The sequence below is a fragment of the Musa acuminata genome, chromosome BXJ2-8, assembly GCF_036884655.1.
Source record: "Musa acuminata AAA Group cultivar baxijiao chromosome BXJ2-8, Cavendish_Baxijiao_AAA, whole genome shotgun sequence".
In the NCBI taxonomy this organism is placed as follows: domain Eukaryota; kingdom Viridiplantae; phylum Streptophyta; class Magnoliopsida; order Zingiberales; family Musaceae; genus Musa; species Musa acuminata.
This window is the reverse complement of record NC_088345.1, coordinates 47552158-47579779: the sequence shown is the minus strand read 5'-3', so window position 1 is coordinate 47579779 and position 27622 is coordinate 47552158. Positions and strand designations below refer to the sequence as shown.

The 27622-nt window shown below is 38.6% G+C and overlaps 2 protein-coding genes, 1 long non-coding RNA gene and 1 pseudogene across 4 annotated transcripts; 2 read left to right on the top strand and 2 right to left on the bottom strand.

Moving 5' to 3' along the window:
• The first annotated feature begins 5036 nt into the window (after window positions 1-5036).
• LOC135619810 (NAC domain-containing protein 17-like) lies at window positions 5037-8155 on the top strand. Its single transcript, XM_065122163.1, has 5 exons — window positions 5037-5391; window positions 5834-6111; window positions 6245-6574; window positions 6938-7469; window positions 7579-8155. Exons 1-5 carry the CDS (start codon window positions 5139-5141, stop codon window positions 7953-7955), a joined length of 1770 nt encoding a protein of 589 aa, XP_064978235.1. The 5' UTR covers window positions 5037-5138; the 3' UTR covers window positions 7956-8155.
• Window positions 8156-8251: 96 nt separating this feature from the next.
• On the bottom strand, window positions 8252-10424 carry LOC103996536 (chitinase-like protein 1; annotated as a pseudogene).
• Window positions 10425-10531: 107 nt separating this feature from the next.
• On the top strand, window positions 10532-22953 carry LOC135619811 (polyadenylate-binding protein 2-like). 2 transcript variants are annotated; one of them, XM_065122164.1, is made up of 9 exons: window positions 10532-11102; window positions 18859-18977; window positions 19114-19770; window positions 19862-19939; window positions 20041-20130; window positions 20631-20774; window positions 21779-21877; window positions 22218-22397; window positions 22514-22953. In XM_065122164.1, exons 2-9 carry the CDS (start codon window positions 18888-18890, stop codon window positions 22718-22720), a joined length of 1545 nt encoding a protein of 514 aa, XP_064978236.1. In that variant the 5' UTR covers window positions 10532-11102; window positions 18859-18887; the 3' UTR covers window positions 22721-22953. The 2 variants fall into 2 exon arrangements, with proteins under 2 accessions (XP_064978236.1, XP_064978237.1); XM_065122165.1 differs by lacking the exon at window positions 10532-11102 and adding an exon at window positions 16763-16939.
• Window positions 22954-23856: 903 nt separating this feature from the next.
• On the bottom strand, window positions 23857-26994 carry LOC135618257 (uncharacterized). The gene is made up of 4 exons (XR_010488955.1): window positions 26825-26994; window positions 25819-25894; window positions 24818-24976; window positions 23857-24605 (listed from the first exon to the last, which is right to left on the bottom strand). It is a non-coding gene; the product is annotated as an uncharacterized LOC135618257 (long non-coding RNA).
• Between the last annotated feature and the right edge of the window lie 628 nt (window positions 26995-27622).

Sequence of the window (27622 nt, the reverse complement as noted above, 5' to 3'; positions counted from 1 at the left end):
ATGTTAGGAGTAGGGTTCATTATTGAGGTGTAGTAGGCCTAATAACTTGACAACGTTACACTCATTAAAAAATCTAATGGAAACTAAATAATGTGTGTTGACTATATATTTCTAAATAAAGCATGTCCAAAAGATAATTACCTTCTTTCTCATATTGACTAGTTGGTTAATGTTTTCTCGGGTCACAAGCTATTTACATTTATGGATGCATTCTTAAGGTAAAACTAAATAAAAAATAGTGCTAGAAGATAAAAAAAACATGCCTCCTTTATCATGGATCAAGGCACATATTGCTACCAGATCATTCCCTTCAAGTTAAAAAACTTGAGAACAACATACCAAATGACAGTAAACAAAATGTTCAAGTATCAAATCGAGAGAAATGTGAAGGTTTATGTGGATGACATGATAGGGAAGAGCAAGACGGCCAACTCATATTTGACGGATTTGGATGAGACTTTTTAAGTTCTAAAAAAGTTTAACATGTACCTCAATTCAACAAAATGCATCTTCGAAGATAATTCGGGGAAGTTCCTTAGGTTCATCATGAATTAAAGAGGAATACATGCAAATCATATGAATGTACGATCTATATTAGAGATGCACCCATCTCGGTTAGTAAAAGAGATTAAATAGATAATAGGTAAGCTAGTAGTACTTAGTCAATTCTTATCTTAATTCTATGATAGGTGTCTATCTTTCTTTTAGTTATTAAAGAACCCGAAAGGTTTTCAATAGATCAACACCTTGTCAAGTTGTTGTAGCTCACTTATTCTATCTTGGATGAAACCATAAGTCTCTACCTCGGTGCCACTAACCTAATTGTTAATTCAATATTGGTACAACATAATGTAGGAGTTTAAAGACATCTACTATGTCAATCATATTCTAAATGGACCCAAGGAGTGGTACCCCCTTATTAAGAAGTTCGCATTTGCTGTTAGTCTTGGTAGCAAGGAAGCTCTACCCATATTTTTAAGCACATGCTTTATAGGTGATCACCGACCAACCTCTTAGGTAGGATCTATCTCGATTCGATGTCCAGCCAGTTGCTGAAGTGGTCAGTAAAGTTGGGAGAGTTCAACATCCGATAAATCTTGATGACTATCATAAAGGCCCAAACATTGATAAACTTTATCTTAAAACTAACTCCTTCGTTCGAGATCAATCAAGACACTCTACTTACATAGACACTATTCGTGGATGGTTCCACCACCTCGGATGGAGGCAACACTAGACTCATCTTGAAAGGCTCGAATAGATAAAGTGTATAACCAAGCTCTTTGGTTTGGGTTCAAAACCTCCAACAATGAAGCCGAGTATGAGACACTTCTCTTAAGGCTTTAACTTGCTCGAAAGCTTCAAGTCTAGGATATGATAATGTTAAATGATTCACAACTAATCATGAATCAAGTAAACAAGAACTACGAGGCCTAAGATACAATCATGGTAAAGTATCATGCCGAGGTGCAAAATTTAACCCACAACTTCTCCCAATTTAATGTATTGTAGGTTCCCCATGAAGAGAATGCTTAGGCCGATGTGCTAGCTAAATTAGCATCAGCTCGGGTTGCGAAAGATGGTTGACTACTAATTGAGATACTATCAACCCGAACTATAGATATGCACAATATAACTATGATCGGGAAAGAGCCAAGCTAAATGAACAAGATCCTATGCTATAAAAAAAATGACACTCTTGATAAATCTTCACATCAGCCTAGCGAGTCAAGCATCATCAAGCATGATATTGCAAACTTAACGATCACTTATATTGTAGGTCTTTTAGTTAATCATTCCTCATATTTAATATCTCGGGGGGGTGGTGGTGTTGTGCATGCAAAAAGATCTATACCCTAAGTAGCCGAGTCAAGACCCATGTCGATCGACTAGTCCTCATCTATCTTCCTAATAGTCTCGAAAGAATAGAGTATATCTCTAATAGAAGCACTTGATCCATCTTCTTATTAGATAGAAAGGAAAGTATATTATTTATAGAGCATGCAGACCGAGCAAGGCTGAACCCTCGATCCCTACCTTTATCTATGAGCTATAAATTCTCCTTCCAGCCTTTATTGTTGGAAGGGATACCACTAACCTTAAAGCACTCTCGAGCAACTATGTAATAGTTTTTTTTTTTTTTTATCTTGCATAGTCAAAAGCAAGCAGCAAAAAAATTGTAGATCAGGATAATACTAGCATGACAACACTTTCTAGTGAACACTACCGAATAACATAATGAGTTGGGCACCATCTATGAGGACGATATCCTCCACTGTTAGAGATAAGACGCAATCACTAGATGAATGGGAAAGCAAAGTCCTACCTCTAGAGTGTTAGAAAACAAATAAAGGAATCTAAATATTGGATCATATGAATGGTGATTGGGCCGAGGGACTGGTAGCTCAAACTCAGTTGAAATATAATACCTGGTATGGATGTAGTCTAGGAGTTATATGCTTATCATTGAGTCCCTATCATATGTGCCTTCTATGGATTCTAAATCCCAAATAATCATTGGGTTCACTGGGATCGACTCTCTTAACGAAGAAGAGGTCAAACTTCCTCAACTCCTGGGTTGTCTAAGGATGGAGTAACAACCTCTTTAACCATTCAGTGGCTATAAGATTATAAGGAGTTTATGTGATAATGGAAAGATATCCCAGTCCGCAAAGGTGAAATAAATTCTTCAGGATCGAGATACTGGATGGCCAAGGTACTGGAGAGTCGACGTGCATAAAGGATGAGACACCTGGGAACTGACTCGCCTTAAAAAGATGACCAAGAACTAACTCACCTTGAAGAAATGAGCCAAGGCTAAGAAGAAGAAGCTCTTAAGGAAGACCACAGCAGCTCAAATGAGAGAATGAGCCTCACTCCCATGGCTAAGGAGAATTTATAGGGAGGAGATCGATCTCTCTCTTTCCATATTGAAGATAAATATCCCTTTGTTTTGAATATAAAGAGATGCTAATTGATGAAGGCGTATATTGAAAAGTATAAAGGTGATCGATGTGTGACGATCACCTTGGAAGAAACCCGTCATGACAAGAGTCATAAGACAAAATGTGTTTGAGGCACCTGAGCCGATGGAACCTGACCCATATAGGAAGAAATTCGTCAAGGTAAGAGGCATAAGGTAGAATGTACTCAGGACGTATGAGTTAACAAAACTTAACCTATACAGGAAGAATCTCACCATGGCTGGAGACATAAGGCAAAATGTACCCAAGGCATATGAGTTGGCAAATCCCGACCCGTGTAGGAAGAAATCTGTTATAGTGGGAGGCATATGACAAAATATACCTAAGGTGCGTGAGTCAAAAAATCCCAACCCATATAGGAAGAAACTTGTCACAGTATAAGGCATAAGGCAAAAAGTGTTTAAGATATGTGAGTCGACAAAACCTAACCTACATTGAAAAAAATCTACCATGATAGAGGCAAAGATAAAATATGTTGGAGGTATATAAGTTGAAAAACTCAACTCGTGTAAAAAGAAACCCACTACGATAGGAGACACAAGACAAAATGTGTCCGATGTGTGTGAGTTAGAAAAAAACTCATTCTACTTAAAGAGAGTCCTTAAAGGCACATGTCAGGTCGAAAAACCTCAATCCACCTAAAGTGAGACTTGCCCTAGACATAAAAGTCAGGAAAACCTGACTCCCTCGAGGCTAACCCAAGGTGGAGGGATCACCACAGTAAAGGGGTTGAGTACCAACACCCTTTCCACCCTAGGTAGAAGGCTCCCCCTTTGATTAAGACAAATTGAATACGTCCGATATTATCATGTCCCAAGTTTGACACACCACAATCTCAATTAAATCCAAAAGAAACACACCACATTCTTTATAACCAACAAACATTTACTGAGCAAAGACATTTCAAAGCTTATTATAAAAGAGCTCTTCACGTGCGTTCTAGGAGAAAATATCTTTTTCTACTAAAATGCCTAACCGAATCCTTTGAATCCCACTTAAGTTACATAAAGATCTTATCCAAAATACTCTAATATAATTTTATAGGTCTTGAAGTAGTTTAAAAGTGAACATAAATAAAACGATCATCATTATTTCAAGATAAAAGATGAAGAACCTCGATTGACTTTGAATAAGTGTCTAACTCGAATAATTAAATTTTAACTTCACACATAAGTAACTCTGTTTTGAATATTATTCTACGTATACTAATCTGATCTGTGCTGCAGGACAAATGTATAATAATGTCCATACGGAAGAACAATCAACACACATTCAAAGGGAAGGCAGCTGCGGCGAAGTTTCTCCCATCAACACCGTCCTCATCGAACAATCACACGCGCTACATTGGAGACGAAGGAAAAGGAAGCGTCACTCCGTGACATAAGGGTGGTGGGAATCACGGAATTACCTCCGGTGCTTCCTCGATGTTCCCGGGAGAGTCTGTCCACGTGTCAGTTACAGATTGGTGCGAACAAGTGTGAAACCAGCTTCTCTCTTCACATGATTCCCACTGTTTTTTTATGCCCACTGCGCCCTCACCCGTCTCACCCACGTGACGCGTCACGAGGAAATAATTGTCCATGCTAATATGATTTCAATTCATCTACGCAACATAATCCTATATATATATATATATATATTTATATATATATGTATATATAATGAGATTCGTGATATAAGTCTGAGTTACTAGAGCCGTGTTCTCCCTTCTAACACCATATCTTAGAGCACACCCGACATGTACCGGAGATCCATCTCACTGTGGCATGGGCCCCACATTTAGGATCAAGGTCGAGAGAGTAAAGTTTGTGGGTGTTGGTAACGGAGGGGACATTAAAAGAGTCATGGAGAGGACCGGTCAATAAGTTGGGCGCCGATCCCCTCCAATTCTTACCTTGTGTTTGACTTCAATCAGAACCGTTCATTGTCGGAGACAGTCGTCGGCTCGTGAATGAACGGTTAAGATTATTAGACCGAATGGTTTTATTTAAATATATTGTTGGAGAGGATCCTCCTTTTGTCGACTTCTTCCTCCTTAAAGCGGAACACGTCGAGTGGGTAGACTGCCGTAAGCGATTCGTCTATGTTCCCCCTCTTATCTTCTCTATCTGCTGCTGCTGCCGCTGCCGTTGACCGGCCGAATAGGCTGTAGGTATGGGTGTGGCGAAGGACTGCGTTGGTCGCAGTGGCGGAGTTGAAGCGGCCGTCGACGATCGCTGCTCTCCGGGGTCGGCGGCAGGGGCATGGCCGGGGAACTCCAACTGGTGGCCGCCGGGGTTCCGGTTCCACCCCACCGACGAGGAGATTGTCCTCTACTATCTCAAGCGCAAGATCTGCGGACGCCGCTTCAGGCTCGCCATGATCGGCGACGTCGACGTCTACAAGTGGGAGCCATGGGAACTCCCTGGTATGATTCGGCATCTCCCTTGGTTGTTGAGCCGCAGCTCCTCCTTGTTCTCTTCCTTCGCATTTGAATCTTGTGGTTGATCACTAGATACCGCTTCTCAGTTGTTCTCCTCTTGTTCTTGCCGGATTAACCTGGAATCCTGAACGCAAATTTTCACCCATTTCAATTGATCTAATTCGTTTAGACAGTTCATTGGATTCTAATCTTGTTATCTCTGCTATTATGTGAAGGTGCTCAATTTTGTGCAGCTTAGGTTCTCTCCTTGGTTGATTGATTGCCTAAACATCTGAAGTCAAAACAATATAGATTGCTTCAACTTCACCTCCAAATCAAACAAGAATTGCTACGTTAGAACACTCTAAAGTTGTCGCCTTTTAGCGTTTTATTCCCTCTTTCTTTGCTGACTCAAATTTACAACTGTGGCTTCTCGTGGTATCTGCAGACAAATCAGAGTTGAAGAGTGGCGATAAGCAGTGGTATTTCTTCAGCCCGAGGGATAGGAAGTATCCAAATGGGTCGAGATCGAATCGGGCCACCAAATGTGGCTACTGGAAGACTACCGGAAAGGACCGGACCATCTCTCAGAACTCCAAGGCTATGGGGAACAAGAAAACACTTGTCTACTACCATGGACGCGCGCCCAAGGGAGAACGCACCAACTGGGTGATGCATGAGTACACCTTGGATGAGCAGGTGTTTTTAAGCTGCAACAATGTGCAGGCAAGTCATCGCTGGAAAGGATCAACTCTGATTATAGCATCCAACACATCTATATCTTCTCTTTGTTTCATAGTTTTGATGGTTCTCCATCTTTTGTTATCAATTTTTCATCATTATCTGTCATCCTTTGCAGGATTGCTATGCTCTCTACAAGGTGTTCAGGAAGAGTGGTCCTGGTCCTAAGAATGGGGAGCAGTATGGAGCACCCTTCAGGGAAGAGGAGTGGGATGATGATGTAGTGGATGAGATCTTCAGGAGCCAGGATAACAGTGAATTACCAACGAATCCGTGGAACACTGAAGTACCAACAATCGAGCCTCTCCATGATCTGGTCTCTGCTGGCACATCATGCGATGCTGGGAGCAATCAACTAGTGGATGAGTTAGAGGATATTTTGCTAGAATTGTCTAATGAGCAGAACATGGTTGGCCAGTATTCAGAACATTCCGCATATGTTTCAGAGGTATTGCTGTATTCCATGCTTTTTTGCTCATTCCACAATCTGGTTTGCAGTAACAATTTTAGATTACTGATGTCCAAATGTGAAAACAAATGTAGCAACATCAATGCACATGGACCCAACACAAGAGTTGACAAGCATACACATTATTCACTCACACGTCTCATGCTCCACGCATACTGCAAGCATGTAGACATGCAACACACGCACAGTTGCATAGAGTGTCATTCCTGAACTCATTTGGAACTGTAAATAAATGAAATATAAGAGCACATTCCTGATCCATCTTTCCTTAGATCCTCTATCCTCAAGCAAAGAATGCAACGAAAGTTGGCTGACCTTTATTGGCTTGTCTCTTTGGTGCAGGTTAATGTTGAAACAGAAATTGGAACGCACAATTTTTGCCCATCCTTAACGAAAGCTACTTCTTTTGAGAACAGTGGCATTTGTTATGAGCTGAGCACTTCAGACACAAAGTTTCAAGTCACACAACCAGATTCTGCTTGTGTTCAGCCTGTTGAAGATCCTGAGATGACTTCATTAACCTCTAACACCCAACAGATTCTAGAGCAGGCAGATGAGGAGTTTTTAGAAATCAAAGATTTCAATGACCCAGAATCCATCATGTGGAGTTGGAACGATTTGAATAACAGGGACCAGATCGATGGCCCTAACGAGTTATATGATTCTTATGACTATTTTGATGCCCCTGTGGCTTTCTCTGATGATTTTGACTCTCTGGGCCTTGCAGCACCAATTTCATACCTTGATGGTTTTGGTGGTGATGAAGCACTAGATGAGTCATACCACGTATCAACTGAACTTTGGGGACATAATCAGGGTTTCGGTGCCTCAAATGCGGACCCAAACCAGGTCTTCATGATATCACCAGCTTCAGGTGCTTAAACATCTTGCATTTGCATGATCCAGTATACATACCTTACAAATCATTCAGCCACACAGATTTTGCTTGTGCTAGTTCTCATTTTTTGCTACTTCATACATAGGTGCTGCATATGCTTCTACATCATCCAATATGGAGATGGTCCAACAGCAAAACAGCACCTCAGAATCGTGGTTCAGTTCTGCACTCTCAACCTTGTTGGATTCAGTACCAAGCCGTCCTGCGCTGGCATCAGAGAATACCTTCATTAGCAGGGCATTTGAACGAGTATCGAGTTTTAGAGCAGGGCAGGTTGGAGTTCATGGTCCAAACGCCACCGCAGATGGGCACCATGCCACATCGGGAAGAAGGGGAGGCCGCAATGGCGGGATCCTTTTCATCTCATTCCTCGTGGGACTGGGTGCTGTGTTCTGGGTTTTGACTGCTGGAGCTGTGGTGAAAGTATTCAGTGCTTTTTTGGCCAGGTTCAATTCCTCCTGAATATGTAAAATTGACATGAACAAGAGTTCCTTGTTCATTATTCTGGTTTCAAGTATCCTAATTTTGTTGATATCAATCTTTGTATGTTTTCGAGTATGTACAATTGTAAAGGCTAGATACTATTGCAGCACTTACAATGGGATTCTTCTTCAGAGAGAACTTCCATTGAATTAACCTTGCAGCAAGTATTTTAATGTGAACTTGTGCTGTTGCAGATCAAGGAGAATGAAATAAACAAAGGACATCCTCTGCAGGGTTGCTTAGCTTATTGGAAGGTTTATGGGCAGAATAGGAACTGAATCAATTGCACTGCAGTATGCAATCACCAAATCAGCCATCACTCTGAAAACACAAGTACATCATAGTTTCCATAGCCAAAAATAGGTATCCTTTACAAGTTCTTTTACCATAGATCCCAACACACAATCACACTTACACCACATAAAAGAACAGTGGAGCCATTTGAACAAACAATTCAGTACTAATTTGACCCAACCATCTTCTGGGGCAGTCATTCACCTGATACTTCACAGATGCAGGGGTGGCTTAGGATGTGGCAGCTTTGTAAGATGGATTGAAAGGTACCTGTTCAGCACAATCCAGATTGTCTCCAGAGAATTGGTGCCCTACTCCCACAAGTCCAAGTAATACTGGTAGTGAGATATTATATTGTTCATGGAATCGATGTAGCCCTGGCCGCAAACCATATCACCATACAAAATGTTCGTGGTGAGCCCAAAGCCAGGTAACCTTTTCGATAAAGTGTCATTCAAAGCTTCCAGTTTCCGACAAAAACATCATGGGCTGAAGGCTGCTTCTTCTTCATCGGTGTCATCCACCTCCAGATGGCGGCTTGGAAAGCTAGGGTAGCATTCTGCTCTAGGTATTCTGGATGGTTCAGCAGATCTACCTTTAGAGCATCACCAATAAGTCCATAGTTGTAGTTCCTGGTAGTCATCGGTTAAGTTCATAAGCACTCAATTTACTTCAACCATCCTCACACCAATGCAAACTTGAAACACCATTCACATACCAGTACACAGGCAGGGCGCCAAGTCCATAGTATTCAACCCCTTCGACGCAAGGATAAAGGTAGTTTGGATCACAGTAGTCTTGGCTTGGGCTCATTTCATGGGTGTAGCATAATCCCCATGCAAGCAGACCACCGGTGGCAACAGCATACCCACCTGCAACACAGATGTTCGGCAGATATACATGTATGTGAAGAAATATGTGGACGGATAGGCAGCAACGACAATGATTACTAAACATTTGAGGAATCATGAGCCAGCATGCAGAAAAGAATAAGTTCAAATAGTCTTTATAGGTTTTTATATGACGAGTCCATGACAATCAGTCGCTACCCATCTGTCGTGGGAAACAACTTTGAGCCGTGGTCTCGGGGTCGACGTGGCTCGATTCGAGTCCGGACGACGGGGATCTCCCTGGGACATTCCTCGAGCCCGCTGAGGCGGTCAGGTGCGGTGTCCGATCGGGACAGTGTAGTCGTCTCCACCGGGCAGGAACTCCTCGCCTGCGCGTCCGGAGGGGACGCTTCGCCTCGGCCCGACCCCTCCGACGATCAAGTTAGCAGATGTGGAGGGGGTTTCAGATGAAGAAGTATTTTTGTGTGTCTGTCTCTCCTTCCTCTTTCTAATGAACGAGAGGATATTTATAAGGAAGCATACTGCTTCCTGAGCTGCCCGCTCGCAGGGGCAAGCTGGTAGCGTCTGATTTTGTGTTGGCATGACGTGAAGAATTGAGCTTTGGCAGGATGTTAATACGCCTCGATCGACGTTCCGATCTGTATTGACCAAGTACTGTTGCATGAGGCATCATCTGACTTCAGCCGAGTCTTATCATAATTACTATCCTCGTCACCATCTTCGATATATGATTGTGACAATTGGCAAGGATCTGAACTTGATCGAATTGTTAGCATAAGTATCGAGTATCATTGATCCAATTTTTTGATTTCCCTTCTCTATGTGATGCAATTTCCATCGTCAATAAGAAGGTAATAAGAGACAATTGGCAGCAATTAGATTAGATGCATGAACGAACGGAAGGGAGGGAGGGATTGGAGGGAGAAAGGGATGGGATTTCTTTTTGGCTTACAGGAGGTCTTGCTGCCGACGTGGCCGAGGAAGGCGGCGACCTCCTTCATCTTGGTCTGCTTATCGCCGGTGGTGCCGAAGCCGAGGGGCTCGTAGAGGGCGGCGGCGGTGATGAAGGACTGGTAGTCCCAGAAGCCGACGGCGTGGGCAACGGGGGCGTTGGGCTTGCTGAAGAGGTTCTCGAACCGGTACACGTGCAAGTACTCGCTGACGGTCTCGTTGCAGCAGTAGACGCTGCCGCTGCACTCCCACCCTTGTCGCACGCCTTGGTCTTCGACTTGGACGCTTCCACCGCCGAGCCGGCCGCCACGATCACCACCAGAACGGTCCACCACGCCCTCATCTTCCCCATCGGATTCGCTCGCTGCTCCGTGACCGAGAGCGAGAGCGAGAGCGAGAGGGAGTGGAGATCTGATCCGGCAACTAGGCGACGGTTGGGGTGAGCGGTAATATTCACAAGCGAAGTGGAAGCAAAGACCGTCTAAACGCGAGCCAGCGAGTGAGTGTGTGTTGGGTTGGCCAAGAAGGTGAATGAAGAAGATATAATAGTGGAGAGTCAAGTCATTTAAATTTTTCACCTCCTCCGATCAAAAAAAAAACCCAAAAAACCCCGGAAAACCCCTAAAAAGAGCAGAGATGTCTCCCCGATCCAATATTCTTGTTCCCGTGTCTGTCAGTCAAAACCCTAAAAACCAGAGAAGGTTTGTCGTCGTCGTTGGGGAGGAAAGAGAGAGAAAAAACAAAAAAAAGAAGGTTATATCGGGTTCGCGAGATGGCGCAGGCTCTGACGCACCAGCAGGCGCCGAACGGGACGTTAGCAACGACGGAGGCGGCGTGGCCGGCTCCGGGGGAAACCAGTTCCCGTCCACGTCGCTGTACGTGGGGGACTTTCAGGCGAGCGTGACAGAAACGCAGGTGTACGATCTGTTCAGCCAAATCGGCCCGGTGGTGACCGTCCGGGTTTGCCGTGACCTCGGAACATGACGATCGCTTGGCCACGCTTACGTCAACTACAGCAACCCAGTAAACGGTGAGTAGGTTCGTTGTTTTTCTTCTTCTTTAAGTTCTTTCTGTGCCTTTTCCCGTAATTGGTTTTAGGAGTCCAATTTGATGTGTTTGGGCTGCCCAATTATGTCAGTTTTGGAAACAATTAATTTGATGTATTTGAACTGCCGATTTATGTTAGTTTTGGAAACTAAGTATCATACTATTTTCGTTCTTTTCCCTTCTTGTTCATTAGCTATGCCCAATTTTAAGGAGGATTCTTATCCTTGTTTGATTAAACTGATTGAAAAACGTCATTTGACGTTGGTCTCCTGTCAAGAAGCAAGCATATTTTTCCTACTAATCCAATTGAAGGAGTGGTGCATTTGGTACATCAATAGAGTGAAAAAAAGGTTTTTTGTATGCTAGTGGCCCTTAAACTATCTTGATCTGTATGAAAAAAAAATCAAAGTGAATAAAATTCTTCTACTGTTCATATGAAACAAGGATTTCTGAATAAAGTGAAATAATGCATTCCTACAAAATACTCTGGGAACTATGCTACATATGCTTTTTAGCAAAATCTTTTGTGTTCAAGGAGGCATACACTTGTTTAGCAGAACAAGCTTCTTTCACAAGCATGGGCTTCATGCTGGCTGCTAATTGCTAATCAAAACCATAAATACTATTTGGTTTATTTATGCCATCAAAATCTGGCTCCTTATTCACGGATTTTCGCAAGGAAGCATAATTCAGACTATAAACCTGAGTGACCATGTCTCAGTTCATTTTCTAAAACATATAAAATGGCGGTCGAGTCACACCTATGAAGTCCTTGTTGCACTTATCTATGCATTTATGCTGTTCGACCAATATGCATTTCAATTAGACAGAATCAATGACCAAGCAACAAAATTTACAAAAATGGAATCTTAGTTTGTTTCTTAGATCATGCTTTGAACAAGTGATATATTGATTAATGGGGAAGTAAAAGCCTGAAGAGCATTTGTTATAACCCCATGGTTTAAGGGTAATATAGTAGTTTTAAATTGGAACTTAGGAAAGGGTGGGATGTGTGATGGGTTCAGTTACTGAATACTGATGGCTTTTGGGGTGTGGAATGAGGAGAGAGTACTGTTCTTTGAGAATAATACAGAACTCATCTTTTTATTTGTCTGTCCTCACTCATCTAACAAATTTAGGAGGAAATATATTTGAGAGGAAGGAATGTGATGGGGGACCATGCATTGCCTGGAGGATTGTGGTAGGATTCTATTTTTTTTCTTTTCCATGTCAGAAACCTGGTAGTGATCTTTTCTAGAGATTTCCTTCCTTCTATCTCATTGTTTTCTATGATGTAGATGATTGTATTGAAATAAAAAGTGTTCCTTGTCATCCAAAAATGCTATTTTCGATGCTTAAATTATCATATGAAGCGTAATGATATCTATGGCAAATTTTCTATTATGATTGTGGCTCAATTTTCCAGTAGATGATTCGAATCTTTTTACTTGTATCCATGTGAGTGTAGTAGAAAATGCATGTCATTTGTTATTTACCAAATTCCCTAAGAAGGAAAAGGAAATAACAATGAGCGATAATATCTATGTATAAGAAAATGGTAGTTAATACTTCTAATCTGATTAACATGTTTCAATTGTGGTATATGTTCCTTGCACTTCATGTGCAATGGTTAACTAGGTTACTGGTAGAATCATGGTCATAAGGCATCACTATTGGAATTTCAGTGTCACCCCGATGCACTTAATATCTCATGCTCTAACTGATCCACTAACCAATCCTTGAAATGACCTTGGATATGAACCAGTTGGAAGTTAATCCACATTTGCATAGGTCTAGTGTGGACAAACAACTCAGAGGCATATCTTAGTTGAGGTTGCAATACCTTTTGGTGTTGTCATCTGCATAATCCAATGAATAGACAAAACAAGTGATAGCACAATCAAAATCACTACATATTTTGCGTTCTTGTAACGTATGCATGCACTATGCTTAACATCCTTTGAGTAATTTCAGATGTCTCAAATGATGACTGCTCTACACATTCATAAGTGTACTGACTTCCAAGCCAATATCCTAGAGTGGGACTGTGGGAGATAGCTCGTGATAATGACTCGACACTTGGAGTAAATCTATGTCCATGCTTCAGTTCTGTTACACTGACAAACTTGAATCCACTGTTACAATTTTGGAGCTTTCCTCCAATCATAGGCCAATTAGTGATCAGAAAGAGGAAATCTTGTTGTAATTCACCATAAGTCAAGGACCACATGGCATAAGTCTTCTGGCCATAGGGCTATAGGATATGGTAGTAATATTCTAACGCAAGCCATGGGCCCCTCCGCATATTTGAGGCCATAGCTTGCATGAACCGTTCTACCATGGCCTAGCCTCAACCCAACCATTACCTTTAGGTCATGGCATCATTGCTAATTTCTTACTCAAAACTAGATAGTTTGGGAAGAAGCATAATGTTTAGACTGTAACCACATTTATTCCATGGCATGTATTACTAGATTGCTAGTCAATCTATTGTTTTGTGACTAACCTATCAAAATATGTGATGGTTATATAGTGGCCCTCTGACAGTCAAGTGGAATTTAAGTGATATTTAATGACCCTTATGTGAATGACTCATTTTGTGCCTTATTAGCAATAACATCATGCACTTGTTAATCCTTATTTTATGCAAGACCTTTTCCCATGTTCTATCTGAATGGACTTATTGTACACGAAAGAGTTGGCCAAATAAATGCTGGACCTTAACCACGTGAATCATCCAATCTCCATTTTCAGCACAACTTACATTTCCTACACTTGGCCTGGTAGTACATGGTATGTACCTAAGTGTAATTTCCAATAACAGTATTCATTTGTCATGCATGTATGCACATATTCATCTATGTGGTCATAGGTGATGTGCATATATCACTATTAGTAATTACACATGTAGGTGAGATCTTTAATGAGAATTTAAGAGGAAATTGTTTTCAGGATACCTTGTAGTCATTATGTATATTATATTGCACTAACAAACAATGCAAAGGGAATCAAAATGATTAGTAACACAAACAAATGATTAATGACCCAATTTAATTTGAATGTATCATTTTAAGCTAGAGTTATTTAACGGTCATAGTAAGTGTTAATGAGATGCATACTTAGTGAAGCTAGTTTGAACTAGCATAATTTGCTCATCTGGATTTATTAGTCTAGAAAAGTCAAGATGGGTTCAATAGTTAAATTATGCTGAATTTATCTAATCTAATAACATAGGCATTCTTAAGTGGGTCTTGGATATACTCAAGTCAACTTCTATTTGACCTTGTGTTGTTTATTGTTGTTAGCCTTATAATATGAATCATGAACCTCTTAAGTTGGTTAAGATATTATTCTATTTTACATTCACGTTCTTGCTTGTTATTGGATGATACTCTATTGGTGATGGTATTATGTTGGTTTGCATTCTTATATGATATTATATTTTGCACGTTATATGATACCATGAATTGTATCATGTTGATTATGGTCATTATCCCTATCGATGATGGGCAAATAAACTAGTACCGATAGATCAATTTTCTTCTGAATTAGCGGATCATCAAATGGGGCAACTAGATGGTGTTGTGTTTGGTGAGCAACATGTGTATTACCATCATGACTCCGTCATGATTAGATGTCTCCATCATGACTAGTGTGAGACCACTCTAGTTTAAAGGGCAATATGGAACCCCAACATCTGTAGATCAATGTTTTCAAAAGGCACTCTAGCGAGGCGAGACGAGACGAGGCCTAAGTGCCTCGCAAAGCCTCCAGGTGTGGTGTTTCAATGAAGCGTTGCTTAGGTGCACACCTGGGCCCAAGCGTTGGGCACCTCGAGCCAGCACCCAAGTGAAGTTGGGTTTGGGTTTCTGCCTGAGTCGATTGAACCAACTAATGTACCCTAACACAACCCTCCCCCACCCCCCTCTAAAAGTTTGTCTTCGAAGTGAATTCACCACCTTTATCTGTAGTTTCATTCGTCGTCATCGCTTTCGTTTGCAGATTTGTCCATTGTTGTCGCCTTATCTACAGCTTCGTTTGTCACCCTCTCTTTCCCCCTACCTTCTTCCACACCCGTTGGATACACCTCTTCTCAATTCTTTATTTAGCATTGGTTAGAATTGGTTAACACCATATTGATCGACACTTTGGGCATTTTGCAACTTTGTTACCTTTTAGCACCAAGCGTTTTTTAAAACACTATTGCAGATGTTGATGTCTTTTTTTTATATCAATTGTTTATATATATTGTTGGGAGAGCTATCGATTCTGAGAGTTTGGATGTCCATTTGTTCGACACTATTATTGATGATGGTGTATCATTGGATGATTATGATGCATTATTAAATGATATTTTATTATATGCATCTTTCTGAGTTGTTACTTTCAAATTCCCTATTGTTGGTACTTTGGTTATTCGTCTTGTATGAATGAACATTTATTATGAACATATTTTCACAAATGTTATGTATTTATTTCGTATATTGTTATTCATTGTCCTTTGAATTCCTCTACTGGGCATTTGTGTTTATTATCTTTTTTAGATCATAGTACAATAGGAGGATTCTTTTCATATTGAGCTGTGGTGATGTTTATTTAGGTAGTTGGATGAAAGGTCTCATTGACTGCTTGTTTAGTTAGTTGGTATTTGTGTTTTATGTATTAATGAGGAACATGTCATATAAATCGTCAGAGCATTATGAATTTTGTGGATGAGGAACATGTATTAATGAGCATTATGTATTAATGAGAAACATGTAACATATAAACAGTCAGCTCTGGATGATGAATTTTGCGAAGAATTGTATGCACGATGCGATTATGGCATTACAACTTTTGAGTAGGGATTAAAGCTTTTAAATTAAACCAATATTGTTGTTAAAAAATATGAAAAAAAATATAGGAGAGATGCAATGACTTTGATTTGTACTTATTTTTAATTTTTGAAGAAGAAGAGCCGAAAAGATATTATCCTCATAAATAATAATATTGTCCTAGTGTCTTTGTCAATTAAAGCTCCTATTCTAGTTTATATGATTTCTAATGGGTTCAGAGGATTGAGCAAATTAGGAAATCTTGGGACTCCGTTTTTTGGTTTCTATCGATTATGCAAGTACTATAAAACCCAAGAGTGACCATAACCATCGGATATTTTCAATTATTTCCTAAATCAAAAATTTTTCTAATAGTATTTTAATATAAACCAATGTTGTTGAAAAATATTAAAAAAAAAACTATAGAAGAGATGCAAGGACTTTGATTTGTATTATTTTTTAATTTTCGAATAAAAAGAGTAAAAAAAATATTATCCTCATGAATAATAATATTGTCCTAGTGTCTCTATCGATCAAAGCTCCTATATTATTTTATATGATCTCCAATGGGTTTAGAGGGTTGGGCAAATTAGGAAGCCTTGGAATCCCTTGTTTGGTTTCTATCGACTGTTGAGTACTATGAAACCCAGCAGTGACCATAACCATTGGATATTTTTAATTATTTCCTAAGTAAAAAAATTTTCTAATAGTATTTTTTCTTATTTGAATAATTTAGTTCCTAAATAAGTATATCCTAGGTTGGAAATAACTTGTAGCCATTATGATTGTTTCTTAATTTGAATAAATAAAATTGGAATGATGTTATTAATTATTTAAATATAAATTATTTTAAAAATAAAAAATATAGTTATTCCATATATGGCTTTACCCCTTTCCCCTATTTAAGTTGCTCAAACCCTTCTCGCTCATTTATTTTATGGAGACAAAAAAAGTCTACCAACAAGGAGCAAGGAGAAAGGGCTGGTGATCATCCCTAAGGAGAACCGTAAGTTCTCCTACTTTTCTTTTGTTTTTTAAGCATTTAGTTTGTGTTGATAGAATCTTTATATTTCAAAATTAATTAATTTTAGTTCTTTGAAAATCTATGTTAGCATTCACATTATTTTATAAGATTTTACAACATTTTATTCATAGGTTATATTTAATTTGTATCATGTCATTTATTTCAGTTGAAGTTCTTGTTAATGAGATTTTAATTAATTGATCAATTATGCAATGTAGATTTGTTTAATTTGGATATTAGTTACTCATTTTTATATAAAAAATAAAAATCTAACTATTGGACCACTCTTGGGTCTAGTGTGGCTAGCCCGGGCTTGGTCTACTAAGGTTTGGCCTGGACTAGACTCAACTTGAGTCTGCTCAGGTGGACTAGACCCAATTGGGTCAAGCCCAGCATGACCCATCCCTTTGCACCATGAGGTCCAACACACGTGGCTCGACTCCACTCGATGCCTATGGACTGTTGAGGCCCAACACTCAGCCCCTTTGGGCCGAACCAAATCAAATTGGTTCGCTCAATTCAGGCAAGTTCTTGGTGATAATGGAATGGTTTTGAATGGTTTTAACTGGTTCAGGCTATTTATGGACTGGTTTAGGTTAAATTGAGCTGGTCTTAGGTGATTCTAGATTGGATCATGTCGATTCTGGCCGAATCAACCTGGATTGAACGGTTTGCTCCTCATCATTAGATTCTTCCCATCTACCTTCAAGTTAGAGTGAATGGGAGAGGGTTTGATGATGAGGGGGAACCATGTATGACATAACTCTAATTTTTAACTGTTGGTAATTAATATGTAAATAATTAATAATATCAGTCTAAACTAACTTATCAAATTAACTAACCATTTTAATGGTGGTAATTTATTTCGAATTTAGGAAATAAATTATTCTATCAAGGGAAAGATACTATTTGAGGAATTTCTACTTTAGGAAATAAATGAAAATATTTGGTAATTACAATTAGCATGGAACATGTCGCCTGATAAGTATGGGCAGGAAATTCGTCATGCAGAGTGTGCCAGTGCCAAGTATTGCCCTGTAACATCTCCCCTTGTCTGATTCCCCTTATGCTTACCATAGGTTTTGTTGGACCTTTGGTGGTGGTGAGCTCCAGGCAGTGGGTGCTGATGTTAGCCCCTTGATTTTCCTGGTTTAGTTGCTGGTATAGAAGCACAAATGGTTATTGTGTTGGCTTTTATAGAAGACCATACCTGTGCAAGAGATGATCTTCCTAATGTACCTCTATTCAACAGCTGTGGGGAATTATTTGGATATTAACTTGATTAAGACAAACTGTGGTGACACCCCATCTACCAAACCTAACACCTATTTCTCTTTGGTGGATATCCACTGTGTCAAGAGATAATGAACCAAGAAAGAGAAACTAATTGGAAAAAAAGAAATCTCTTGAAATCTCATAATTTATCCAGGATTCAAATGTTGGGATGTTTTTAAATTATTTGTTTAATGTTCCCAAATTACTTTTTTTGTATTTATTTCTATCTTTTCTGCAAGATATCAAATCCATTCTTGCATCAAGTCTATGAAGTAGTATTATATTCAATGGCCCAGTATTTGTTGTGGAATATTTAAAATAACGAAAGTGATTTCTTATAACAAATCAACACATGTTTTCATAAAAGTCATTTACTGAAACCTTCTCTGATTTTGAACAATTTACTATTTCGTTGCTATTAGTATTGGAATTCTCTTCTTGGACATCAAGGACTTTTAATAAATGGTAACTCTCTGGAAGCAAATATTGTGTTGGCTGTATTATTGATGGAATGAAAATTCTACATCATAATACCATGAGAATCAAAATGTTTCTTTTGGAGCAGTTGCCAAATGATAAGTGTAAGAATGTCTGTTTTTTATCTGATTTTTTTTTATGATTGACAGCCACAACGGCATTGGAGGTGCTGAACTTTATGCCTCTTAACAATAAGCCTATTCGCATTCTGGATTCAAACCGGGACCCTAGCATGCATAGAAATGGGGCAGCAAATATATTTGTTAAGGTAATGAATTGTTTAATTTGCTGTGGTGAAGATGTCAGTTTCCAATTAGATTATGGATAATTTATGTTACTCATTTCTTTTGACAGTTGCAAGTTCGCATTGTACATACATAAGTTGTTATTTTTGTGTTTTTCAGAATCTAGATAAAGCAATATGCAATGGACAGCTGTTTGATATCTTTTCGGCATTTGGTAGAATTGTTTCCTGCACGATTGCAAAAGATGCATCTGGACAGTCAAAAGGCTATGGTTTTGTTCAATTTGAACAAGAGGAGGCAGCTCAGAATGCAATCAATGAGATAAATGGAATGCTTTTAAATGATAAACCAGTTTTTGTTGGACCCTTTATTCGCAAAAAAGAAAGACAGAACTCCTTAGACAAGACAAAGTTTTCTAATGTCTTTGTCAAAAACCTCTCAGAGTCGACTACAAATGAAGATCTAGAAAATATCTTTGGCGAGTATGGGAAAATTACAAGTGCCATTGTTATGAGGGAGGAGGATGGAAAATCTAAATGTTTTGGGTTTGTCAATTTTGAGAATCCAGATGATGCCGCTCGAGCAGTTCAAGAACTCAATGAGCAGAAATTTGACGATAAGGAGTGGTATGTTGGAAAGGCACTGAAGAAATCCGAAAGAGAATTAGCACTGAGAAAAAGTTATAATCAGAGTGCGAGGAATACAGTGGACAGGGATCAAGGACTCAACTTATATTTGAAGAACTTAGATGATAGCGTTGGGGATGATGAGCTGAAAGAACTATTTTCTGATTTTGGTACAATTACTTCTTGCAAGGTACTGGATGTCCAGTTTTGGTACAATTAATTCTCTTAATTTTCTTGATTTGGTCATAATGGCTTTCTTGTGATGTATATATATGTTACAGATTATGCGGAACCCTGATGGTATAAGTAAAGGTTTTGGTTTTGTTGCTTTCTCTGCACCTGAAGAAGCAAATCGAGCTGTAATCTCATTCTCTCTCACGCGCACGCACACACACACATACACTCTCTTCTAAAAATCTTTTGGAACATTCATAAATGGAATTTTTTTCTTTTTTTTTAGCTTGAAGATATGAAGGGAAAGATGGTTCGCGGGAAGCCACTTTATGTTGCACCTGCGCAACGGAAAGAAGATAGAAGAGCTAGTTTTCAGGTATCTACTTTATCCCAACCAATTTTTGAGGTCATAATCAAGTTACTTTAAGCAACTACAATGGTAATGTGGTCAGCTAGGTTTTAGTGTGGTACGTTCAACTGATGTTTCATGTCTAGCTTTGAAGTGAAAGGATATGAACAAGCTTCTAGAAGCTTCATATCCTACTTGTTACATATCATGTCTACTTAGGTGTTAATTTTGCAAAAATAGTGGAAGTGCTTTACAATTAGCCTTTAGGTTACACCCTATAATCGTTTGCTTTTTTGTCCTCTTTTTTTACTCAATCCAACCTGGAAATGATGAACTGTGTAACTTGTGTTGGCAGAGTACCTTTCTGATGGTCCATTGTCTGAAATGGATTATGTCATAACGAAATTGTCTCTTTTATAGTCATGTCTCTTTGTAGCAATGTATTTTGCCATAACAAAATTCTGAAATTTTGCTGGCATTTATGTTTTGTTTTTTGTTTTTCAATAACTTTTTTGTCTAATATATAGGCACACTTTTCACAAGTGCGACCTGTAGCAATGGGCCTAGGCCCAAGTGTTGGTCCCCGAGTTCCCATGTACCCCCCCAGTGCTCCTGGCCTTGGGCAACAAATATTTTATGGTCAACCACCTCCTAACCTTATTCCACCACAGGTATCTATTTGGTTCTTATGTTTGATTCAATTTTTTTATCATAAAAAATCCTGTTTTTCGGATAACCGTTTACTGCAATACTAGTTGGTCAATTGACTGTCGAGGACAATATTAGTTATATAATATCCTGGCTTTTGTGATGCTCAATATTAAGGTGGAAACTCTTACAATTATCTCCATGTCCTTCAATCTCTGTTTGAACTGTTGAAGCTTATATTTGGCCAAAATATTCAAACATGCCATGTAGCATATCAGTCAAGGTATTATCATATTTGATGGCCAGTGGTCAAACTGGATATTGGTTGATATACATACTTTATCACGACTGTCATAATGGGAAATAACTTTTTATAATGCTTGTTATCCTTTTGCTCATTATTATATTTCTTTAATATTATAGTGGAAGAAGTTTCGGTAGTTGTAGCATGCTGTTGCTCATTAGTGAAAAGGAAATGTGAAGTGGGAAATTGCAAATTTAGTATGTGCATTGCATGTGTAAGCTAACTAGTGTACAGAAGCTATTATTTCAGTCTTAGCTTTGGAGCTCCCTTATAAAGATTAGAATAATGACTGGTAATATTCAGGTGTAATTGTAATAGATACTTTTGCATTCTTTTATTTTTAATTCAATCTTCATTATTATATTATCTATATGTGGAATATAGAATTTACCTTCTCTTTTTTGAACTCTTAGTTGCTGATGCCATCTGTCATGGACTTACATGATGAATGGTGTGGCATACATACAGTATGACAGTAAGTCAAATACTTGTATGATTGCCTGCACCTAAAGCACATGAACGATACGTCATAACTGAAATGCATCACTGATCTTTTTTGTGCATTTCAAGTACATTGTTATGAAATGTGTTGTCTGTGGTGCGCTGCATTTAGTTATTTTGTTTATTGAATCTGCATGTTACTTCTTTATAAGTTACTATGCATGCTTTATTAATTCTTTTATTGCTTAAATCATTCTATAACTTCTAAAATTTCGTCTACAGCCAGGATTTAGATTTCAGCCACAGCTCATCCCTGGAGTACAGCCTGCAGAAGCACCTATGCCAAATTTCTTACCGGCCCTTGTCCAACAAAGACGGAAGGTACACCAACCATTAACTCTGCAACAGGTCCTTGATCATCTCGCTTGGTTCTAAAGCTTTCTGTGCCTTCTTACAATCATGGTTACCATTTGGTGGGTTTAACTATTATTAACAACCACAGCAAATTGCAATTGGTTGAAAGTAGAAAGAGTACTAGGGTGAAAGATTCGGAAGGGTTAAAGTTTAAATTTGAAGGGCAAAATAATATGTTCTCATCTTGGTTTTATCTGAGATTATAGCTTTATAGAATGTTCAATGTGATGCAATATTAGTATTGATCTAACTTTTTATTTATTTATTTATTTATTTATTTATTTATTTTGCTTATAATGCATAACAGATGGTTCCAAAGTTTCATGTCCACAGCTACCCTCCTGGCACACCAGGTGCAGTTGGTGGTATGCTCCATCCTAATGAGATGGGAGGTTTGCCTATGCAAGATGTTACCATGCCACAACCTATTCCCATCGCTGCATTGCCTTCGGCCCTTGCAAATGCTCCTCCCAAGCAACAAAGGCTGGTATGTTTCTCATCGATGTGTCCTTTTCCTGTTAACATGTCCTCGTATTTACAAGTGCAATGAATCAACTCTATCTATGGTTGACCCATTATGGTTCACATGTTCTTCCTGTGCAGATGCTCGGTGATAGTCTGTACCCACTTGTTAAGCAACTTGAACCCGTTGATACAGCCAAAGTTACAGGAATGCTGCTCGAGATGGACCAAACCGAAGTCCTGCATCTGCTGGAATCTCCAGATGCTCTGAGAGCAAAAGTTGCAGAAGCGATGGAAATTCTGAGGAGTGTCGCACAGCAGCAGCAGGCTAACGCACCGGCTGATTAGTCGGCATACTGAACGATAGCCTCATTCATTGAGGCGACAGACGTAGTTTTAGATTTTCCTCGAGGCAGGAACTAGTAGCTTATAGTGGAGCTCGGTTTTGCTTTTTCTTTGCTAAGAACATGTTTCGTGGGATTTGGGTTTTTAGACTAGTCTTTGCTTGTGGATTGACTTGTTTGCGTTGGTAGAATACTGGATCAGTAGTTCATAGTTCATTCCATTTTCCTGTTGCTTTCTTCCCGAGTGTTGTCCTTACCATGTCTTGCATGGCCTCCGTGTCTAAGATTTATCTCGTCATGTGTTGTCGATTCGACTGCTTCGTCTTCGGTGCATGACACTCGATTCATCTGTTGGATTTGCATATCATCTTACTAGGTAGATATTGTCCACATGCCAAATTCATCAATCTTGGGTGTTATCTTCGCTCGAGATTGATGTACATTGAACCGAATCGGGAAACCCTAGTCGAGTCTTGGGTCATTAGGCTATGGGTCAGCAGGTAGGATTGTTTGTTTGATTAAAACATATTTTTAAAATATATTGAATAATTTAAAAGTAGATATAATAAGATTTTAAAATATGAAAACTAATTTTAAAAGTAAAAAATAGTATAAGAATGATAAAATCAACTAATAAATGCTAAAAAGGATTTATGTTAATATATTTAAGTAATTTTTTATTATATTATAAAATCGGATGTATCCAAAAATCGGTTTAGTCAATCAATTCATTTTGGCTTTTAATACATCCAATCTAATAATTGAATTGGATTGGTTAATGATACGTTTTTACGATTTGACTATCCGGTTCGATCTAGTTCTGCAGGTCATCCAAAACTCAGGCCACTCAATTCATTTCGATTTTAACATATTTGATTCAATAATTAAATTAGACCGGTCGACGATCCAATTTAAGATTTTTTTCAATAGGCAGGTCAGATAAACAAACATAAATGGCAATGCTAAGATCTTTCTGTAATCAAATTTATAATTGAGAAAATTGTTGTAAATTAAATTTCATAACAATAATGATTTTAAGTGATCTGCCCATGCCTTTGGTAACATAGTTTGCTTTACGGTTGAATCAACCAAGATCGAAAAACCACATTTAATTATAGTCAAAGTCTCAATATCATCGATTTATTTTTACGGTCAGCAGAAGGTCAATATTTTGCTAATGTACTGTTTCTCATACATAAATATCAATTGTTTCAGAAGGCACTGATCATATAAACAAAGAATTTACACGTATCCAAGAACAGTTAATTGCACCTGAGCCTTGTTAGATCTTTAACAAGAACAATTAATTGCATCCGAGCTGCTTTGTCGAGATCCTCCTTAGATCTTCACCAAGAACAGTTAATTGCACCCGAGCTACTTTGTCGAGAACCTCAATAGATCTTCACCAAGAACAGTTAATTGAATTGCACCTGAGCTGCTTTGTTGAGAACCTCATTAGATCTTCACCAAGAACAGTTAATTGCACCGGAGCTGCTTTGTGGAGAACCTCGTTAGATCTTCACCAACAGTAGTTAATTGAATTGCACCCGAGCTGCTTTGTCAAGAACCTCATTAGATCTTCACCAAGAACAGTTAATTGCACCCGAGCTGCTTTGTCGAGAACCCCGTTAGATCATCACCAAGAACAGTGAAATGCACCCGAGCTGCTTTGTTGAGAACCTAATTAGATCTTCACCAATAACAATTAATTGCATCCGAGCTGCTTCGTTGAGAACCTTGTTGGATCTTCACCAAGAACAGTTAATTGCATCCGAGCTGCTTTGCTGCGAACCTCGTTAGATCTACACCAATAACAATTTAATTGCACTCGCTGCTTTTTGAGAACCTGGTTAGATCTTCACCCGAGCTGCTTATTGAGAACCTTAAACCTTAAAGCATGCATGTCAAGGGGAGCCATTAATCGCTATGCTATGAAATCCTGGACCTCCAAATGACTTGGTTTAACTTGGTTTTTATCAAAATCAAGAATTTAAACAACTAGTACTCCAGAGACTGAAGTATCTAATGAAGAGTAAGTATTCCATCTTGGATGAACTATAATGTATGGATGTATATAACAGGGAATGAGACAAGAGTTTACCTTTTTCAGAAACTTAACAATCCCCCATTAAGTCCCATGTCAAGGGCCCCATCTCTGTCCAAGATCATATCCTTATAGCATAATAACTTTCTTAGACCAAGCTGTATCCACAAGCGGGCTCTTTACCATGAAGATGCTCAAATAATCTCTAAAGACATTCTGAAACAACAATTAAAATGATAAGAATACATAAAAAACACAAAAAAAAAAATCATATCAATTTTGACAAGGATGAACATTTACCAGGCCACAACTAAAACCTGAAAAGAACCTGTCCAACTAAGATGTGGCAGTCTAAATGATAAATGAGGCAACCATTTCTAGAAAGGGTTGGTTCGAGTTTCATACATGCTTAGAAGTTAGAATTGAATCATATGTGGTTTAAGTTCAATTTTCTCTATTTTATACACTTTTTGAAGAAACCTTTTTAATAAATACTGCTTAGTGTTAGTGAAGGTCCAAACACATTGCACTTTTAAAATTATTTGAATTGGAATAGGAGTTCAATTGATGAGCAGTTCAAGGTTATTAAAATACATTACTTAAGGACTTGTTGAAGGTTTGGTGGGCCTAGGATGAGTAAAAAGGTGTATGGTTAATCTTTTGTAAAATAGAGGGATCATAGGTCTCTCAGAAGGTAAATAATAAAGAATTTTCTTTTTCAAATATGCTTTTAAGCACCCATCAAAGGCTTAGCCTCGTCCATGATTTCTGCCTGTTTCACTGTTTCATCAACTTTCTCACTTTTACTTCATATATTCCTTTCAGCTAGATTTAATGCAGTTTTGCCATCATTAACTAGTAAAACCCAGTCAATGTCATCCTATTATCGATTAGTTTCTTATCATTTCTATCTTTATTGAGTAGGATTTCAGATCAACCTGCAATGACATTATAAACCTATTTTGTTACTTGCACTAAGTGACTTGTAATATTCATTTTACAAAGCTTAAGATGCTCAAAGTCACTACTCGGCAAAAATTACAGAAGATATAGCATACCTCAAAAGAGTAATAACATTAGCACAGGGTAAACCATACGAGGATAGAGCAGATTTGATGAATGGAACCAGAAGCACTGCAAAAGATGCAACGAAACAAATTGTAAATGAGATGATAAACATAGGAGAATGGACAATGCTAAACCAATAAGAAACATTGTTATGTTATGATTTTAACATACATTTTTGTTGAGATTAACATGCGACAATGCTAAACCAATAAGCTTCAAATCACATTTTAGTTCCCATTTTTATAATGCAAATGCACTCATCAACATCATACAGTATCTGTGCCGACTCCAAATCTGTTCAAAGATTAGAACATGGGAGTCCTTAATCTTTAACCCTATCATGAGCAATAAAATTTTTTGCCAGGCAGACAAGGTAAGCCAGCTCGCTTATAGAGTGAAAAATCCACTTCTTTCTATCATCCACCTTTCGGTATCTTTTTACACCTTTCCATTAACTTTAACGAAGCAATGGTTTCTCAATAATGTCTGTTTAGACAAGACCGGTATCTTTTGACAACAACAAGAGAAAAGATCAACCTATATTTATTGTATTTCTATCAGCAGAAACGATTCAATTGTTCTAAACAGTACAAAGATTCCGTTTCAGTCTCCGTTAATTTGTTGGTAGCTTTGCAAAATCATGAACAAGATCATTAACTTGAGACTTGAATCCACACAATCATTGCCAAAAATCTCTTCTGGAGCCAGATCAAATTGCGGACGAGCGTCAACTCTGTAGCACCACGCAAGAGCGCACACCCACGATAAGAAAAAGTCTTGGAACTGAGAACAAAGGTGTCGAACAAAGAGAAGGTCCGGCGTTTCTACATTTGGAACAGATTGACGACAACAACAGAACCATAAAGATTTATGTTCAACTGTAAACAACACAAACCCTTTTCTAAGGATCCATAGAAAAGGAGCATTAAGGAACGAACCATTCGAGCACAACGCAAAGGAATTCGAAATCGAACAAGACATAAAGAGGGGACATACCGGCGCGCAGGCCACGTAGGAGAAGGCGGCGAAGGCGCTTCGCCTTGTCATGCGGAGCCCTCTCGTAGCGGCGGAGACAGAGGCGGATTAGACACCGGCAACAGCAACACGCCCTTGGGCGTCATCTCCCAGTCGATCGAGAAATCACACTCGGCCAAGTCAGTGATCGACACTCTCTACATCGCTTATTTATATATATATACGTATATATATACATATATATATATATATATATATATATGTATATATATATTTATATATATATATATGTATATATATATTTATATATATATATATATATGTATATATATATTTATATATATATATGTATATATATATACATATATACATATATATATATACACATATATACATATACATATATATATATACATATATATTATAAGCACATATTTTTACCATGTTAAACGATTCTCTCAACATATTAATGTCTAGTAGGGAAAATGGACAAGTAGAGGATTGCCATATATCCATGTGTGTTAGCTTCCTTTGGGGGTGCCTTGAGGCAGCAGTAATAGGTGAGCAGTTCTATAACTTGAGATGCAGAGGAACCCTAGCACTAGACTGAACAAATCAAATGCAGGATGCCAATAGCTTGATTCATTTCAACACTAGCAATACTTGGAAACAGATTTCTCAAGCCACTAACCAAAAAAAAAAATTTAGAATTGCACTCAAGAGAGAAGTCATTTTCCTCCTCCCAATCTGTCTGTATCAGCAAATCCCTTCAATTTCATCAATGTTCTCGCTATAACAAAACAAAAACACAAATGGCAG

Excerpts from the sequence above, each read along its gene's own strand:
- LOC135619810 (XM_065122163.1), top strand. The coding sequence starts at position 5,139 with ATGGGTGTGGCGAAGGACTGCGTTGGTCGCAGTGGCGGAGTTGAAGCG. Across the intron at positions 5,392-5,833 it reads GGAGCCATGGGAACTCCCTG|ACAAATCAGAGTTGAAGAGT; the intron begins GTATGATTCGGC and ends TGGTATCTGCAG. Across the intron at positions 6,112-6,244 it reads TAAGCTGCAACAATGTGCAG|GATTGCTATGCTCTCTACAA; the intron begins GCAAGTCATCGC and ends CATCCTTTGCAG.
- LOC135619811 (XM_065122164.1), top strand. The coding sequence starts at position 18,888 with ATGCCTCTTAACAATAAGCCTATTCGCATTCTGGATTCAAACCGGGAC. Across the intron at positions 19,771-19,861 it reads GTACAATTACTTCTTGCAAG|ATTATGCGGAACCCTGATGG; the intron begins GTACTGGATGTC and ends TATATGTTACAG. Across the intron at positions 19,940-20,040 it reads CTGAAGAAGCAAATCGAGCT|CTTGAAGATATGAAGGGAAA; the intron begins GTAATCTCATTC and ends CTTTTTTTTTAG.